Source organism: Diorhabda carinulata, chromosome 2 (genome assembly GCF_026250575.1).
Source record: "Diorhabda carinulata isolate Delta chromosome 2, icDioCari1.1, whole genome shotgun sequence".
Lineage (NCBI taxonomy): Eukaryota > Metazoa > Arthropoda > Insecta > Coleoptera > Chrysomelidae > Diorhabda > Diorhabda carinulata.
Window position 1 is genome coordinate 32,847,247 of NC_079461.1, and position 15,899 is coordinate 32,863,145.

The following is a 15,899-nucleotide window of genomic DNA, read 5'->3' on the forward strand; positions in this document are numbered from 1 at the left end:
TGTTGAAAGATGTGAAACAGCACAACAAATCTGTACTATTTATTTACATTTTGTATAAAATGGTTTATAAAACCTATAGAGCAATTTAGTAGTTTGTTGTTCTTAAACCTAAGTGCCTGACAAATAATCTATTATCCAAATAATATGCCCCCTAAAGTTTCCAATTATGTGTTTTATTTAGGGCCGATTGATGGCTTGGAAATTATGATAAAGTTAAATTCATATAACATTAACAATTCATTTTATTATCCAAATACAACAGTTCTGATACATCTGAAATATCTAAATCTCTCAACACTGGAATAGCATTATTGGCAAAAGTATGTTGAATACTTTCATACAATTCTTTGCAACAATTACCCTTATCTTTACATATACAACTAGAATCCTTTTTTGTATCTCTTAAACTAATACCATTTTTTCTTCTTTTACCCCCAATTTCATCCCTGATAGTCCTTATATCATCTATAGCTGGTGTCATACACAGTCCTAAACTAGGATAAATAACAAAAGCAACTATGGTGAGCACTGTAAGTAAATAAATTGGTACAGTTATAGCCCAATGTCTTTGAGGTAGAAATGTTATTCCCATTAATCTAAAATAGCTTTCCGGTACGACAGCCCAAATAAGATATATAATGAAAAATATCCTAAAGGATAGGTACATAACAAATCCATAGACGGCTCTACTGGGAGTTGGGGTTGGGGTGTGTTCAGGCATTTATTTAATAGTGATTGTACTCTTTGCTAACCGGTGGTCCTAACATTTCAATTGTTCCAGATATTAGGTCAAGTTTTTCAAAAAAATTGGTTAAAGCTACCCTTAATTGTTTTGCCAATTTAGCTGAAAAGTTCCTAAAACAATCTGTAGTTAGATATGATTTCAAAAATGGTCTTCAAGTAAAAAAGCTCACGCTATTAAAATGGTGTCTTTCTGGTATAAAATTTTAGTAACTCCACTTCTTTTTGGTTCTTTGTCAACTTCTAACACATTATAAGCAATTTCTGCAAGTCTTTTTGTCTCGAAAGGTATTTCAATTTCACTAAAAATGATTTTTGTTTTTAAAATTCACTATTAAGACGACCAACTGTTCTACATTCTGCAGAATCATCATGTAATTCCTAATCATGATCAGCTAATGTGTAATGCATGTTTATCTATAGTTAGTATACCAATTTTGATGAAATTTTTATAACGAATTTCAATATGATAAGTAGAAGCGTATATAAAGTCGTGGTACATTTCTACATGAGTTCTAAATGCACCACCAAGAAAATTCCACATTAACATAAAGTTGGCCGCCTTATCAAAATATTTTCGTAGTACTTACATTTTATACTGATTCTCACTCATCTCATTTATATACGCTATTAACAACTTGGAGTAAAAAAAGAATAGTCACAATAGAAAATATATAAAATAATCACAATGGAAAATAAATAGTCAGAAGAAATAACCTTAATAATTCTTCTTTTTTAAAATTGAATACTTAATTTGATGGCAGTGTCCAGGCAACACATATTACACTTTTGATGGAAAATTTGGCGGTATAATAATTGACAACAGATTACAAAAAAAATTGTAAACAAAAGTTTTTCTAATATTCCACCAGTAAAATTCAGCTGATTCTACTGAAAATGTCAATTGAATTAAACTATTTTGTATAATATTCAATAAATGTTTTTAATAAATATGTCATTAAGCCCAAATTACTCTACGATGAATAAAAGGTAATGTTATTACAACAAAGTTATAATTTATGTTTTACTTGTTCCTCGATTATAGATTCGACTTTGCGGTTCCATTAGAAGATATTTTCACAAACGGTGGGATTCATCCAAGACTAAGGGTAACAGTTTTAATAATTCGTGAACATCTTTTAAAACTCTATTTCTTTCAGTTCATATTCCAACAAGCTTTTGATTTGTGTTTAGAAAGTCACTTGAGCATTAGAGAAACTTTACAGTGAGTACAATCTGTTAATTTTAACATTTTTTTACTCAAATATATTATTTTTAAAAGTTATTATAGCACTAATGTTAATGAGTTTTATTAAATAATGAAATAAACTGTCTCTAATACAACGGAGCACTGTGACTGGATCGAATTTAGTAAAAAGTGTAATAGAATAAGTGTACTAGATTTCATTCAATTAATCAAATAAAGAGGTTTAAGGTAATTAGAAAAATAATGATCATCAGCCATATAAAATGATAAATTTATTTCATATACACACTTATAAAATACCAAATATGTCCAAGTTTGAAACAACTTAACCTCAAAATAACTATTTTGATTCGATATACATTTATACTCATAAATTCACAAGAGAAACTATTTTGGAAAAAAAATTGCTTAACAAAACAAGGTTTTTCTAGTTAAATATGCAATTAAAACAAAATAATCGCAAAAGGTCCATTCATCTCTAGAAATTCAACTGTAAAGAAGGTTTTTGTTTAAAAACGGAAATATGACGTCACTGCTAACGCAACGTATACAGGGTCGTATTACAACGAATTTCAATTTCTTTGTGATTAGCTGCTAAAAACTAACCTAACTAGTGCTATCTAGTGGTTAATATGAGAACTAAATCCGATATAATTCCACAACTTCAGATATAGAAAAAACTGATTTAACTGTAGTGGATGTATGTATGAAATTTTTTTTAGGAAAGAATGTTGTTTAAGCACTTGTTTGGAGTTGAAACAGAGAATTATTTATGCAAGACAACCTGTAATAAATTCACAATATTCATCGCCTGGCGCGTTTTTCTGGATAATAAGACACTTTTTAGGTTTATTGCCGATACCGTTATTTCCAGCAGTTACATGCAATCAAAAATTCCCTTGGAAAGAGTTGTCTCAACAAATCAAACATGTTTCACAGTACAACTTGACAGAAAGAGAATATAAGTTACTGTATACAATTGCTAGGTGAGTATTTTGGAATCAGGGAACTAAGTCTCCTTCATTTTCATTTTTCCAAATCCCATTTTGTTTCAGTGCCTTGAATAACTTACCCCAAGAACATCTTTCGTTGTTGAACATTTTAGTTATGTTTATAAGAAATATTTCTAAAAAGAAATGTTGTAAAACAAGTTTGAAGGACCTTGCTAAATATTATTGCGATGCGGTATTCGTCCGACCCTTTCAACCTGGACATAAAATTAAAGTAAGTGATGAAACTATCAAGTTTACCCATAAAAATCCACCACTGATTACTATCTTTTTGATTCTTTCAGTATTTTTTGAAATTAACAAAAATTATCAGATCAAATCCTTTACAGTTCAATTTTTTACAGGATGAAAACATGTTTCCTCTTTTTATGTACATAATAACCAGATGGTACCGTATTTTGAAGTACCTAAGAACCGACAACACGAACGCCTTTCATTACGTAAAAAGTGATGTCTTTCCAAAACATGATACAGACTTATACATCGAAACAAATTGGTTTCCCGATACTCATGATACTCATAACGTTCCATATACTATCGTAAAATATCTAAAAGACGTAGAGTGTCAAACAGATATTAGTGAAGAAAATAACTTTGATTCGATACCGAACTATGTTGACAAAAGTGTTCAATTAATTGATAGTTTTATTAAAGACGAAGATGTTTCTTTAAAAACATTTACTAATCATTTAAATGAACGTAAAATTTCGTCTTTCCGAAGTAGTTTGATTAATATTAACGAAACTGAAGAAAATATACAATGTAAACATTGTAATACATTGGATTTTTTCGGTAATATAATGAATGATCGTAACAAGAATTGGAACGACGTTGTTCAAGAAGTAGCTAACACTGTTAAGAGGATTGAAGCACATAATTACGAAATTTGCGATAAATATTCACGATCTGGGGATTTCGGTAAGTAACCATCCACTAGGAATCAACATAATTTGCTTTGTGACATTTCATTTTTTAAGTTTGTTTTAACGACATATACGAGGGTTGAGGCATAAGTCATGGCAACAATTTTTTTTCTTCTCGTAAATATTTTTATTATCTTTTTCATATTAACATCCGGTTAAATTTTATTCTATAGGCTGATGAATTAAGAAATAACTTTCAGCGACGTGGTGAGGTCGTCTCCAGTCAAAAGTCTTCTTTAATCTTCTATCAGGTCTGATGGCCATTTCTTTTTAAATTTTCGGTAATTATGCAGTTTAAACCCCTTACACACAACCCCTGAACAAGAATATATATAAGCGGTTTCTTATTGGGAACGTGGCAATGAAACACCAAAGTGGACTAACTTCAATATATTTTCCGAGCTTTTCAATACTTATATATCCATTGTCTGGAAAATAGTTAATATAGATTTTCGATGGTTTTTAATGGTGTTTCATTGCCACGTTCCCAATACGAAACCCCTCATAACATAGCTGGCAAAGACTTCTTTACAATTTATATATATATATATATATATATATATATATAGTAATTTCGAAAATGTATTCCGCCATTCTTCAAAAGGGATAACAACTACTTTCCTGGCCAATGCCTCGACGAATATTGAATTACAACCCCTCTGAAAAGCGTGATGTAAATGGACCTTTTAGTCGATATTAACATCCCCAATGGTTCTCAATTGCAAGGAAGTTGTAACTACTGACTAGTTTCGACGTTATTATGTTTCATCAGAGCAGCTTAACACCCCTCGTACGAACTGAAGAAGCTGATAATATAGATTTCCATGGTAAATGAGGTGTGCAAAATGTATCACAATAAAGGATTTCTACTATCCACAGAATATTCTAGAAATTTCTAGAATTTTCTCGAACGTTCTCTAATTCATGATAATAAATTTTTTGAAGTTTCCAGATCGTTCCGGAAATTTCTAGAGCGTTCTGGAACATTTTAAATCGATCATATTAAATTGCAATCATTCTGGAACTTACCAGATTATTTGGAAAATTTCTCGAACATTCTAAATCGATAATAATAAACTGAACTCATTTTTGAAGTTTTCAGATCATTTGGGAAATTTCTTCAGCGTTCTAGAACATTCTAAATCGATTTTAATAGTTGACAACGTCTTAGAACTTTCTAGACCATTCCAGAAATTGCGAGATCTTCTCACATTTCCGCCACCCACAACCACCCACCGCAACCTCCCACTTCCACCCACGGTAACCCTCCACTGTAACCAAATTTACTGGGACCTGGAGATCAAGGGGTATTTATTACACCAACGTGAAGTTGATTGGTGCTGGTGGTGAGAGAAATCGTGTCTTTACGTACTATAGTCCATTTCAGAAAGTTATAGAGTAATAAAATGGGGAATTCCGTCCAGTTCGGCTCAATTTCGGTGTCGGTCAGGTACTTAGGTAGTAGCGTTCAACAGGTACCGTTTAACCTTCTATTAGTGCCTCTGCCTAATTCCAATCCTATTTCAGATTCGGCTTTCCTTTTTACGAGTATCCTACCGACACGCCTTTGACACACTATTTTCAGTGTTTGTGAATAGAGAATAGAGAAAAAGAATTTTACAATGAAATCAATGCCAAACTATGAAAGTGGCTTAAATATTAGTTGGGTCACTCTGTGGTCCCTTTGCATACCTAATGAGGTTTTATTACTCTATACCTTTCTTAAATAAACTGTAGTACAATTACAACTCAAAGGAAAAAAGAGTCTCTCATGTCACCAACGTAAATAAAAAAAGAGCCATAGAAATAATTAAATTATAAAAATTAATATAAAGGGGTTATACGAAATTCATTTATATTGTGAAAAATTACAATATATTGATGAAAGGAATGAGCATATGCAACTGAGTCGTGTTGTGTTAACAACCAAGCAACCAGATCAGCCGATCGCACTTTTATTAAATTCTTTTTTATTGTTAATTTTGAATTGACCGTCAAGCGGAGGAGGAAAGGGATATTAGTTTTGCTTAGAAGTTTACTTGATGCATTAGAAAGAAACTCGATTAATGCCAAACAATATTTTGACCGTGCATACAATTTCTCCCACGTGTCTTGCTCCGTGTCTGCTGATTTTAAACATAGAAGAAATTAGTGTAAATTACCATAGTATCTCTTCTGAACATCGATTTTTTCTCATTTTATAAATAATTTATCTCGTTAATATGTTATAGTTGGATGCAGTGCATTACAAAAATCAGATTCAAGCGTTGAATCCGGAACGACGGAAACTGTTTATAATACGTTAAAAGATTCAACTATAAATAGTTATAAAACTGAAGATTCCGAAAGAACTGTTTCATACAAAAGTGTTAATGGTACTAGCAAAGTAGAAAGAAAAAATCGGAAAAATGACAAAAATGTTTCTTTATATAAAAGTTTTTATGAATCCGACGATGAACTCTACAACATCAACAAAAAGTCAATCAACTACGATAAGGGTGATGAGCGTAATACATCAAATTTTAGTCTAAATAGATTTAAAATTAAATTCAACTTTCTAAGAACGCTCTCACCAAAATTTAAAAGACCTGATGATTTTAGATTCTTTTTCTCCAGAAGCATAAAATATAAGAAGTTTTAAAAATGAAATATATTTTTAGTTTTGTTTGATTTTTGTGAATAAAATGTTTAGTTTTTCGGTTAAATGTGGTATTATTTGTTCCCCTTACAAGATAAACGGATTTTTTTCGTCCGGTTGCATCCATTTCGAATCTTACATCGGTTAAACCCCTTTACCAATACTCTCGTTTTTTTTTTAACTCATTGTGAGTTAAAATTTTCCAAAACAGCGCCACCTTAGCCGTTATAAGAACTAAAACGTCATTACTGTTCTTTATCGCTATTCAATTAAGATAACTTCACCTGTCTCCAAATGACAGTAGACGTAATCCGAATTACTTTTCTACCATTCATAATACGATCGAACCTGATTATTGGTCACTTTCAGCGCTTCTCTTATTGGAGCCGACATTAATTTCTTAGTTTGTAGCAAACCAATCGCGTGAACGACCCCTCTTAATCAGACTTTCCAATACAGGAGCTTGGCTCCCTTCTCAGAAGCATTATTTTACACCCTCAGTGTTGTTTTGCTCGTTATCGAGTGTAGATGTCTAGTTAATTTACAAAATAATTCAGTTGGTCTACGATTGTAGACCGCGCACTACTGCTACCTGTCGGTAGAGATCAGCATTCGCTGTTAAGCCTTTTTTATTTTCTGTCAATAGACTACGGGAGTGTTGATATCACACACAGCTATTGTTAGCGCAGGTCAGAGATCACTTTCCAAACAAAGTTTTAACTGTGTTGACGACGAACTGATTTTTTCGTAATTTCTTTGAAAAATTTTGCAAAAAAATACCTTCTGACTCAAAACCATTTTATACTACAGTAAACTAATCACACACTTTTTAAATAACTTTAAAGAATACACATCACTTCATAAACTTTGTTTTGAATAAACAATATGTCGGCCGTAAAGTCACGCTCCGGTTGTCTATTGAGCAATCTAACGAATGGTCAAAATCAGCTGATGCCCATTTTGAAATAACTTCCGTGGAATAAGCAAATGTTTTTTACGTACGTTTTTGTGTGGTATGTGAAGTTATTTGTTAGAGTTAAAAAGATTAAAGTTCGTCCCAAAAACGTGGCATAGTTGTATTTTTTCGACTGGCAGTGTTGCACTTAGTGTATAAGCAAGTATAGTTGTAGCCTTTCTTGGAAGAAAAATGATTGAATTTGTTTATGAAGATAAACATGAATTGGTCTCTATAATTTCGTTTTAAATTAAAATTTCCATTTTTATATACATATAAAAGTGGGTTAATGATTCACTTTGAAATTCTTTACGCCATTGGGTATGCGCCTGTTCAAATTATACAGGAGAGAATTTAATTTCATGCAAAATACCGAAAGTTTTCAATTTGAACAAAAATAACGACCAGATTACACGGAATTTTTTTGGTAAATTGTACTTTAGTGCTATTGATACAACTGTATGGGGGCCACGAAAAACTAATCTTAATCCATGTCAATATCACAGGACACATATGTAAGACCTTGCAGGACACCTATAAGCATAAAACATACCCATGTTCTATGCCTACAAGTGTCAAATATATAACGCGGGAAATCAGCAAAGAGGTTATGCTTACATATAAACTTTTAATTAAATCTTTAAACTGTAATTAAGAAAAATAAACCAGTTCTTGAAATGACATCAACGCCTACTAGAAGATCAACTCGAATTAAAAAACCAAGCCTAAAAGATTCTTTACAATCACTGAAAATTCAAAATTCTGGCTTACCTCATCACGTAGTGATAAGCGATGAAACAGATGAAGAAGAATCGGTTGAAATTTATCCCAAAGATGATATCAAAACACCAACAATGTTACATGAAAACGAGGTAGTACATGGAGAAGATATATTTACGTTTCAAAGGAGACCAACTAAAGATGGACTTGCTCAAAAAGTAGCAGAAGCCCAAAGTCTGAAAACTCCCTATCATGTCAGAAAAAAGACAAAAAGTAAAATATCTAAAAGGTTAACTGAAGACAGTGATAGTGAATTTGAAGTTTCTTCTGAATCTGAAACCGATAGTTATACTGAAAGTGAAGATAGTACAAGTACAGATTCTGATAATAAACAATCTAAGGTATATTCTCATAGTTTTTTTTAAACAATTAAAAATTGAAATAGTGATACTTGATTTTGAGCTTTTTATTATTTTCCTCAGGAAACATCAAAGAAACACTCAATTAAGGAATCAAAACTGGAGCCAACTATATCAAGAAGTAGAAATTACAAAATCAAAGCTGAAGAATATTTTGAAAAAACCTCCTCAAAAAAAATAGAAACATCAAATAATACTCTTGAAAAATTAGATACTCCCAGATTGCCACAATATGAACTTCAAAAATTGTTACAGAACATCAACCTCACTGATAATCATACAAGGGCATTACAAAAGTTATATAAAATCAATGAGAGTTGTTTCAAGAGGTGGTTGTACTTTTTAAATGAAAATTTCAACATACTTTTGTATGGCTTAGGTTCTAAAAGACATATACTTAACAAATTTCACACATTCTTCCTAAAAAATGACCCCGTTATAGTAATTAATGGATATTTTCCAAGTCTTACTACAAAAAGTATATTAGATTCCATATTAACTCTGTTAGAAGTAGAAGATATACCAGGAAATCCAGTAGAAGCATGTGAATTGATTATAAATGAAATGGAACAAATACCAGAAACACATTTATATCTAATAATACATAATATAGAAGGTGAACCATTAAGAAATGGAAAATCTCAAAATATCTTAGCAAGGCTGGCATCTACAAGAAACATACATTTCATAGCTTCAATAGACCACATAAACGCTCCACTAATATGGGATGATAATAAACTAAGTAAATTCAACTTCATTTGGTGGGATGCGACATCATTTGCACTGTATTCAGAAGAAACTTCATTTGAACAATCTATGATGGTACAACAAAGCAGTACATTAGCTCTATCATCTTTGAGGAATGTATTTGCTTCATTAACATCCAATTCCAAGAGAATATATAATATAATAGTGAAACATCAATTGGAAAATTCTAAAAATAAGTATTACCAGGGCTTGGCATTCAAGGATTTGTATATGATGTGTAGGGAGGGATTTATTGTTAGCTCTGATTTAGCACTAAGGGCACAATTGACTGAATTTGTAGACCATAAAATGTTAAAAATGAAAAGATCTGTTGACGGGACTGAATATTTATTAATACCTATTACTAATTCGTTATTACAAAAATTTTTAGATGATGTACAATAAAATTTCAGTTTTACTACTTTTTTTATTGAAAAATGCTACACTGTTGAGAGTTGTCCTACCTAAATTACAGGGCTCCAAAACTATTCTAACGCTTGTTTTACATCTGCAATAGCCTGCAGAAGTTTTTTAATTTAAAACTATTATCTAAGGACCTCTATGGAATAAGATGGCTTTCAGATTTGTTCCTATTATCTTTGGAGGCTATGGATTTAGTTGATAAATTCACCAAAAAAAAAGTGTTTATTGATTTCAAATGATTTGTTCTAATTAGCTCCTAGGAGCATTTATTGTATAATTTTTATATCATTTAATACCAGTGCTTTTGTTTTTCTGTGAAAAATTTTACCCTCTGCAGTTAGCTTGAAGGGCCCCCAACAAATTTTGTGAAAAAAACGTACGATTGTTTTCTTGATTTTATTACCTACTTTAGGCGGTCAGATAAAGTCCAAATTTGGCATACTTATCTAATTATGGGATTATTAAATAAAAATATTTCAATCATTAAAATATATGTTTAATAACAGTCAATAATCATCACAATATTTAGAAATAAAGAAAAAACTACACAATATTTATCCCAAAATTGTTAATTATGATCTAGCAATTCTGATTCTTAACATAAAACTCTAAAATTATACATAATATTGGGGTTTTTTAATGGTAATACCAAATTCTGCCAAAGCCGGTGTGAGATCATCCATTGTTAAACAGTATCTTCGATCCTTAGTGCCTTGTTTGCTCTAAAAAGTAAATTCTTCTTTACACCCTTTCAAGCCCCAAAATTGTACATTATAAAGAACTAGAGAGGAAAGTTTGGTAAACATTTGGACGTGGAGTCCACCGTATTTTTGGTTATAATCAAAAAATTAATATTTTCAATATTTTTTTTTATTTTATTTTTTCAGTACATTAAAAACAAAAATGAGAAAATTTAAAAACCGAAACTTAAAAAAATATAAATATTGATCCTACTATTTTTATTAACAAGAAACAAATTTTTATACACTATTTAAACTATTGTGAAATTCCAATAACATTACAAAAAAAGTAAAAAGAAATGGAATCCTAACTTAAATTTTTTTAAACTATGATATTTAATTGTTTTTCTATCGAATTGGTCGGTTTTGTATGTTGTTATAAAAAAAAACCACATTCTTAAAACAAAATTTCCAAGTACAGTTTTTGCAGACAAATTAGGGAATTATGGTTTTTGGATTTATTATTGAGTAAACGTGTTCAAATTTTGGTTCCCAAACTTAGACCTAATTTTTATCTCAAATGCGCCGAAAAAATAAACAAAAATGTTAATTTTTCAATGTCTTATGACCAAAAATAGGAAGGAGCCCACTTCCTAATAATATTATAAATAAAAACCTATATTCTATTAAGATACGAGGAAAATTTCTGAAGTAAGAATGAATATGTGAATTATAACTAACCTTAGAACCGCTATGACTCGTAGTATTCGTGGATCTCATTTTGCAATGCTGTAAAGCATCATTGGCAATATCTGATATAAACTTTTGTGCTGCAATTGATATTAATCTTACTAATCGAGGATCTTTCGGTTCTAAACCCGAATTTCGCAAATAATATGTAGTTACTGCATCTGGAATCTAAGAAAATTTTATAACAAAGAATGTTTAAAACATTGTAACCCTTACCGTAGGAGTATAATCTTCCAATTGCAATAAGAAGTCACTTAGCGGTTGTCCAAGTGTTGTTATATCTTCATCCATCATTTGATCGTCTTGTTGATTCATTTTCAATATACTTACGAGTTATATTTATGGTTCTTTTAATAATGTTTATAGAGCAAAGATTACATACACATAAATATAGAAATTTCTATTGAGACTATTGACAGTAACTGTCAATGTCATAAATATTGAAGAGTGTTTCACTGCATGCCCCTTAACAGTTAATCAGCTATCTGTTTAAAGATAATAGATTAGAATATAAATAACGTAGTCTACGTTAATTATAGAAAAACATATGTTAAATAGTTTCTGTGATTCCAAAAAAATTTCATGCTAAACTAATGGATATTATTGTGTATTAGCTGCTTTCCATTTACATTCAAGAGAATCGTAAACCGAAGTGTTTTGAGCGTTGAGATAAATATTAACGAATAACAAAACAGAAAAAATAAAGCGAAAGCTTTAAGGGGTTATATAATAATTTGTAAGTTATTGAATTTTTTAGTGGAGTGCTTAACTGATTTACATTAAACTAAAATCAAAAAATCTTCTGTGGCCGCATCAAATGATGAGGTATATTCTGCGTTGCATGAGTTTTGAAAATTCCGCTAATACTTTCAACGTTCACTTCGACCAACCTTTGATAAGGGTCGTTGTGAACGTTAGACATGACGTCATGAGTGACGCATTCGCCGCAACCACTATGATCATATTCACTATGTGGAACGCCCATAAGAGTATTTCAAGCGCGTAGAATGCTTAGTGGAATGCACCTTTAATATTCTCAATAGGATTATTTATATCAATTATTGCTTTCATAACTTATGTGTACTTATTTTTATAACAAAATCTGACAACGTGATGTTTTCAACCTCACTTTCAATCTGAGTTCCTACCTGAGACAGGTGAGACTGAGAAGTAGCGTGCATTGAACCGATTTACGACGTCACAAGTAAGAATATTCTGAGTTTTGGTGTAAATGGAAAGCAGCTATTATGTGCCTTGATCATGAGACTATACAGTGTTGGTATTCCAACACTGAAAATAGCATATTTTGAATTTATGAATATGTAATATCGAGGTTATTGTAAGAATTTATTAAAACAATGATATAGCGAAATTTTAGTTGTAACATTCTGGAAATTAATATTCATCATTTGTATTAATTTTTTTTACAAAATGAGAAATATATTACTTTTATTATTTTTATACATTTTAAACACAATCGCATATAGGCCAGTCATTTTATTACATGGAATTCTAACTGGTTCGGAAAGTATGGAACTTATCAAAAATTGCATAGAAGAGGTAGGATTTTTTTTTATTTTATCTACAGGGTATAGTAGGGGTAAACTATATTTTCTAGAAACATCCTGGTACAATTGTATATAACATTGACAAATTTGGAGGATGGTCTAGCTTAGATAACATGTGGTATCAGGTGAAACAAGTATCCCAGATTATCACTAATATTACTACAAATCACTCAGAAGGAGTTAATTTTTTAGGTACGACTATAAAACTATAGAGCTGTTAAACCTAATTCGTATTTTTAAGGTTACTCACAAGGTGCTCTCTTAGGAAGGACTATTTTACAAGCAAATCCTAACCACACAATTCACAGATATATTTCATTGAGTGGACCCCAGGGAGGTCAATATGGAAGTAAGAAAAATTAAATTACATTAGAGTGCCTCATTATATAAAGCATTGTTTCAGCTCAGTTTCTTCATTTATATTTCCCAGGTTTAGCTTTGGAAACGGCTTTTGAATTGTTTTATTCTAGAGTTGGACAACATACATCCGTAGGAAACTACTGGAATGATCCCTACCATCAAAAATTATTCTACGACTATTCCCAGTATTTACCTTATGTTAATAATGAAATTAGAAGTAATAGAAGTGATGAATTCAAAGCAGCTCTATTGAAATTAGATAAATTGGTGCTTATTGGAGGACCACAAGATAATGTCATTACACCATGGCAATCTAGGTAAATAATACAAATTTGAAACAAATTCAGGTGTATTGTCACTCACATTTTTCAATAAATTGTGTAATCCAGTTGGCTAAATAGAATTTACTAGGAATCTCATTTTGAGATGTTTGCACTTTATTAATGTTTTTGTCATTTGCAATTCTATAAAGTTGAATTATCAACAAATTCTCTACAATTACTGGTTTAACTCATTTTGTAATATTGAGATATGAAACAGATGAAGAAGAACCGTTTGAAATTTATCTTCATGATGATGTTAAAAAATCTACGATGGAAAAGGAAAACTAGGTAGTACGTGGAGAGGATATATTTACATTTCAAAGAAGTTCAACTAAAGCTGAGCTTGCTCAAGATGTAACAGAAACTCAAAGTCTAAAAAACTCCCTATCATGTTAGAAAAAGGACAAAAAGTAGAATAGCTGAAAGGTTAACTGAAGATAGTGATAGTGAATTTAAAGTTGAAGATACTACAAGTATAGATTCTAAGATGTATACTCTCATTCAGCAAAGAAACAAATCTTCAGTAATAACCCAGCATGGTTAATATTAATTGTGGATTTTATTACTTATTCACCCAGTATATTTATATTTTTATCAAATGAGTTTTGCTAAATATGTCCATGTTTAATAAATAAAATACAAACAATTAAAAAAAGGTATTTTTTTTAATTATCAATTCTTAGGAGGTCAAACTTTTGAATATTAGTCATAACTCATTTGATAGAAATTTTGATTTGATTTATAGTGGAAGACTACCACCTTTTCTACTGTAGTAAAAATTGTGTTCTTGTTTTTTCTTTATTTATCATTTTTTTTAATAGTTTGATAATTGGAATTTTCAGTCAGTTTGGATATTATAATGAAAACGGAACAGTTGTCAAATTTGAAGATACTGTTACTTACAAGCTCGATACAATTGGATTGAAAACTCTCTACCAAAAGAAGAAACTTATTTTAGTTACTGTGGCAGGAGTTGACCACTTTATGTGGCATACAAATGTAACTATATGTGATAATTATATTTTACCATATCTTGACTGATCATTTTCAAATTACAACATTTACAAATACAGTTGAGTCTCTATAATCTAATACTTCTATAGTCCAGCATGTCCTTATTCCACTATACAGTTGCTATTCATGTGGTTTAGAATAATCCACTCTTCGTTAGTCTTTGAAAAATAAATGAAGCGATACCATGAAGTTGCTTTTACTGCAGCTCCTAGATGTGATTTTATATCTCTCTAATCTAAGATTCTTTACATCTCAAGAAATGTAAAATTAAGTAGTGATGATGCTATCAAAAGATAGATAGATCACTAGTAAATTCTAGTATTTCCTAGTGAAAAATGTAAAAAAACTAGTTTTAACACCGAGGGTAATAGTCAACACTAGTTTTGACTATAGTCAACACTAGTTTTGACTAACTGGAATTAACTGTAAACGTATTTTAACTAATTAAATATAAACAGTTGGTATTTAGTAAAAGACACTTGGTGTATGTTAACTTATCGACCATGCAAGGTATTCTTGTTAAAAAATTCTTAATAATTATAATGTAATCTAGATCAGTTAGATCAATATACTGAATGTCCCATGAACAATATTATAAATAAATATAATTATGACTTGTCGTGTGGTTTTTAGTTGTGGATTATAAAGACTCAACTGTATAGTCTTATTTTGGTTTCGAAATTCATAAGGTGTTTTAAATTCAAATATAACTAGGAAAGTGGTGATTTTAAATAGTGACTATACCAAATAACTTTTGGTATTAAAAGATGGATCAAACATAAAATTGTAGGTATATCGAAATTGATATTTTTTTATTGTAAGTCTTAAATCAGCCTCAAACCTTCTCTAATCTATCATTTTATTTCATGTTTTTTTGCTTAACTGTTAATTAAGCAAGTAAATTAAAAATGATTTTTTAAAATAAGTATTTAACCATCTTTATACAAATATATTTTATAATAGTGAACAAAATGTGAACAAAGATATTAGGAGTTATATTGTGATATACTAGTTTTTTGTTAAATCATTAATTTATTAAATCAATTTTCAAGCATCTATAATGAAATTTTCTACCTTATACCTAATAATTGACACCGTTTAGAGAAGAAGAGAGCGTCCACGTAGAAAATGGTTAAATGCATGTAAGGATAACTTACAGAAGCGAACTGGTGCAATGCACTCGTGAACAAGAGCAGTAGAGAGACTTCAAGCCATTCAGTTTTGGGAAGATGAATATACCATGTCGTGGTTTGTTTCCTGATTATGTGTAATTATGTTTTTCAATTTTTTTATCAGTAATACTAAGAAATTCTATACAAAATAACCTGTTGTGGATGAATCACTACTAGAAAGTTTTAGCCACTAGATTTCCAAGTTTGAAATTCTACTCGGTTCAGATGTATGAAAATGAAACAAAAATA

General features: G+C 30.5%; 5 protein-coding genes across 6 annotated transcripts; 3 read left to right on the forward strand and 2 right to left on the reverse strand.

Moving 5' to 3' along the window:
- Positions 1–224: 224 nt before the first annotated feature.
- Positions 225–1,478, reverse strand: LOC130890969 (phosphatidylinositol N-acetylglucosaminyltransferase subunit P-like). 2 transcript variants are annotated; one of them, XM_057795436.1, is made up of 3 exons: positions 1,332–1,478; positions 915–1,043; positions 225–855 (listed from the first exon to the last, which is right to left on the reverse strand). In XM_057795436.1, the coding sequence occupies exons 1-3, from the start codon at positions 1,352–1,354 to the stop codon at positions 726–728; spliced, it is 282 nt and encodes a 93-aa protein (XP_057651419.1). In that variant the 5' UTR covers positions 1,355–1,478; the 3' UTR covers positions 225–725. The 2 variants fall into 2 exon arrangements, with proteins under 2 accessions (XP_057651419.1, XP_057651418.1); XM_057795435.1 differs by having other exon boundaries at positions 1,332–1,446.
- Positions 1,479–1,535: 57 nt separating this feature from the next.
- Positions 1,536–6,586, forward strand: LOC130903452 (uncharacterized). The gene is made up of 7 exons (XM_057815556.1): positions 1,536–1,731; positions 1,787–1,850; positions 1,902–1,966; positions 2,671–2,934; positions 3,004–3,172; positions 3,303–3,876; positions 6,113–6,586. The coding sequence occupies exons 1-7, from the start codon at positions 1,679–1,681 to the stop codon at positions 6,520–6,522; spliced, it is 1,599 nt and encodes a 532-aa protein (XP_057671539.1). The 5' UTR covers positions 1,536–1,678; the 3' UTR covers positions 6,523–6,586.
- Positions 6,587–8,036: 1,450 nt separating this feature from the next.
- Positions 8,037–9,778, forward strand: LOC130903490 (origin recognition complex subunit 2). Its single transcript, XM_057815610.1, has 2 exons — positions 8,037–8,595; positions 8,677–9,778. Exons 1-2 carry the CDS (start codon positions 8,152–8,154, stop codon positions 9,763–9,765), a joined length of 1,533 nt encoding a protein of 510 aa, XP_057671593.1. The 5' UTR covers positions 8,037–8,151; the 3' UTR covers positions 9,766–9,778.
- Positions 9,779–10,257: 479 nt separating this feature from the next.
- On the reverse strand, positions 10,258–11,700 carry LOC130904254 (transcription initiation factor TFIID subunit 10). Its single transcript, XM_057816919.1, has 3 exons — positions 11,430–11,700; positions 11,205–11,381; positions 10,258–10,505 (listed from the first exon to the last, which is right to left on the reverse strand). The coding sequence occupies exons 1-3, from the start codon at positions 11,526–11,528 to the stop codon at positions 10,398–10,400; spliced, it is 384 nt and encodes a 127-aa protein (XP_057672902.1). The 5' UTR covers positions 11,529–11,700; the 3' UTR covers positions 10,258–10,397.
- Positions 11,682–15,534, forward strand: LOC130904253 (lysosomal thioesterase PPT2 homolog). Its single transcript, XM_057816918.1, has 5 exons — positions 11,682–12,773; positions 12,832–12,973; positions 13,023–13,130; positions 13,185–13,458; positions 14,307–15,534. The coding sequence occupies exons 1-5, from the start codon at positions 12,645–12,647 to the stop codon at positions 14,503–14,505; spliced, it is 852 nt and encodes a 283-aa protein (XP_057672901.1). The 5' UTR covers positions 11,682–12,644; the 3' UTR covers positions 14,506–15,534.
- Positions 15,535–15,899: the final 365 nt, after the last annotated feature.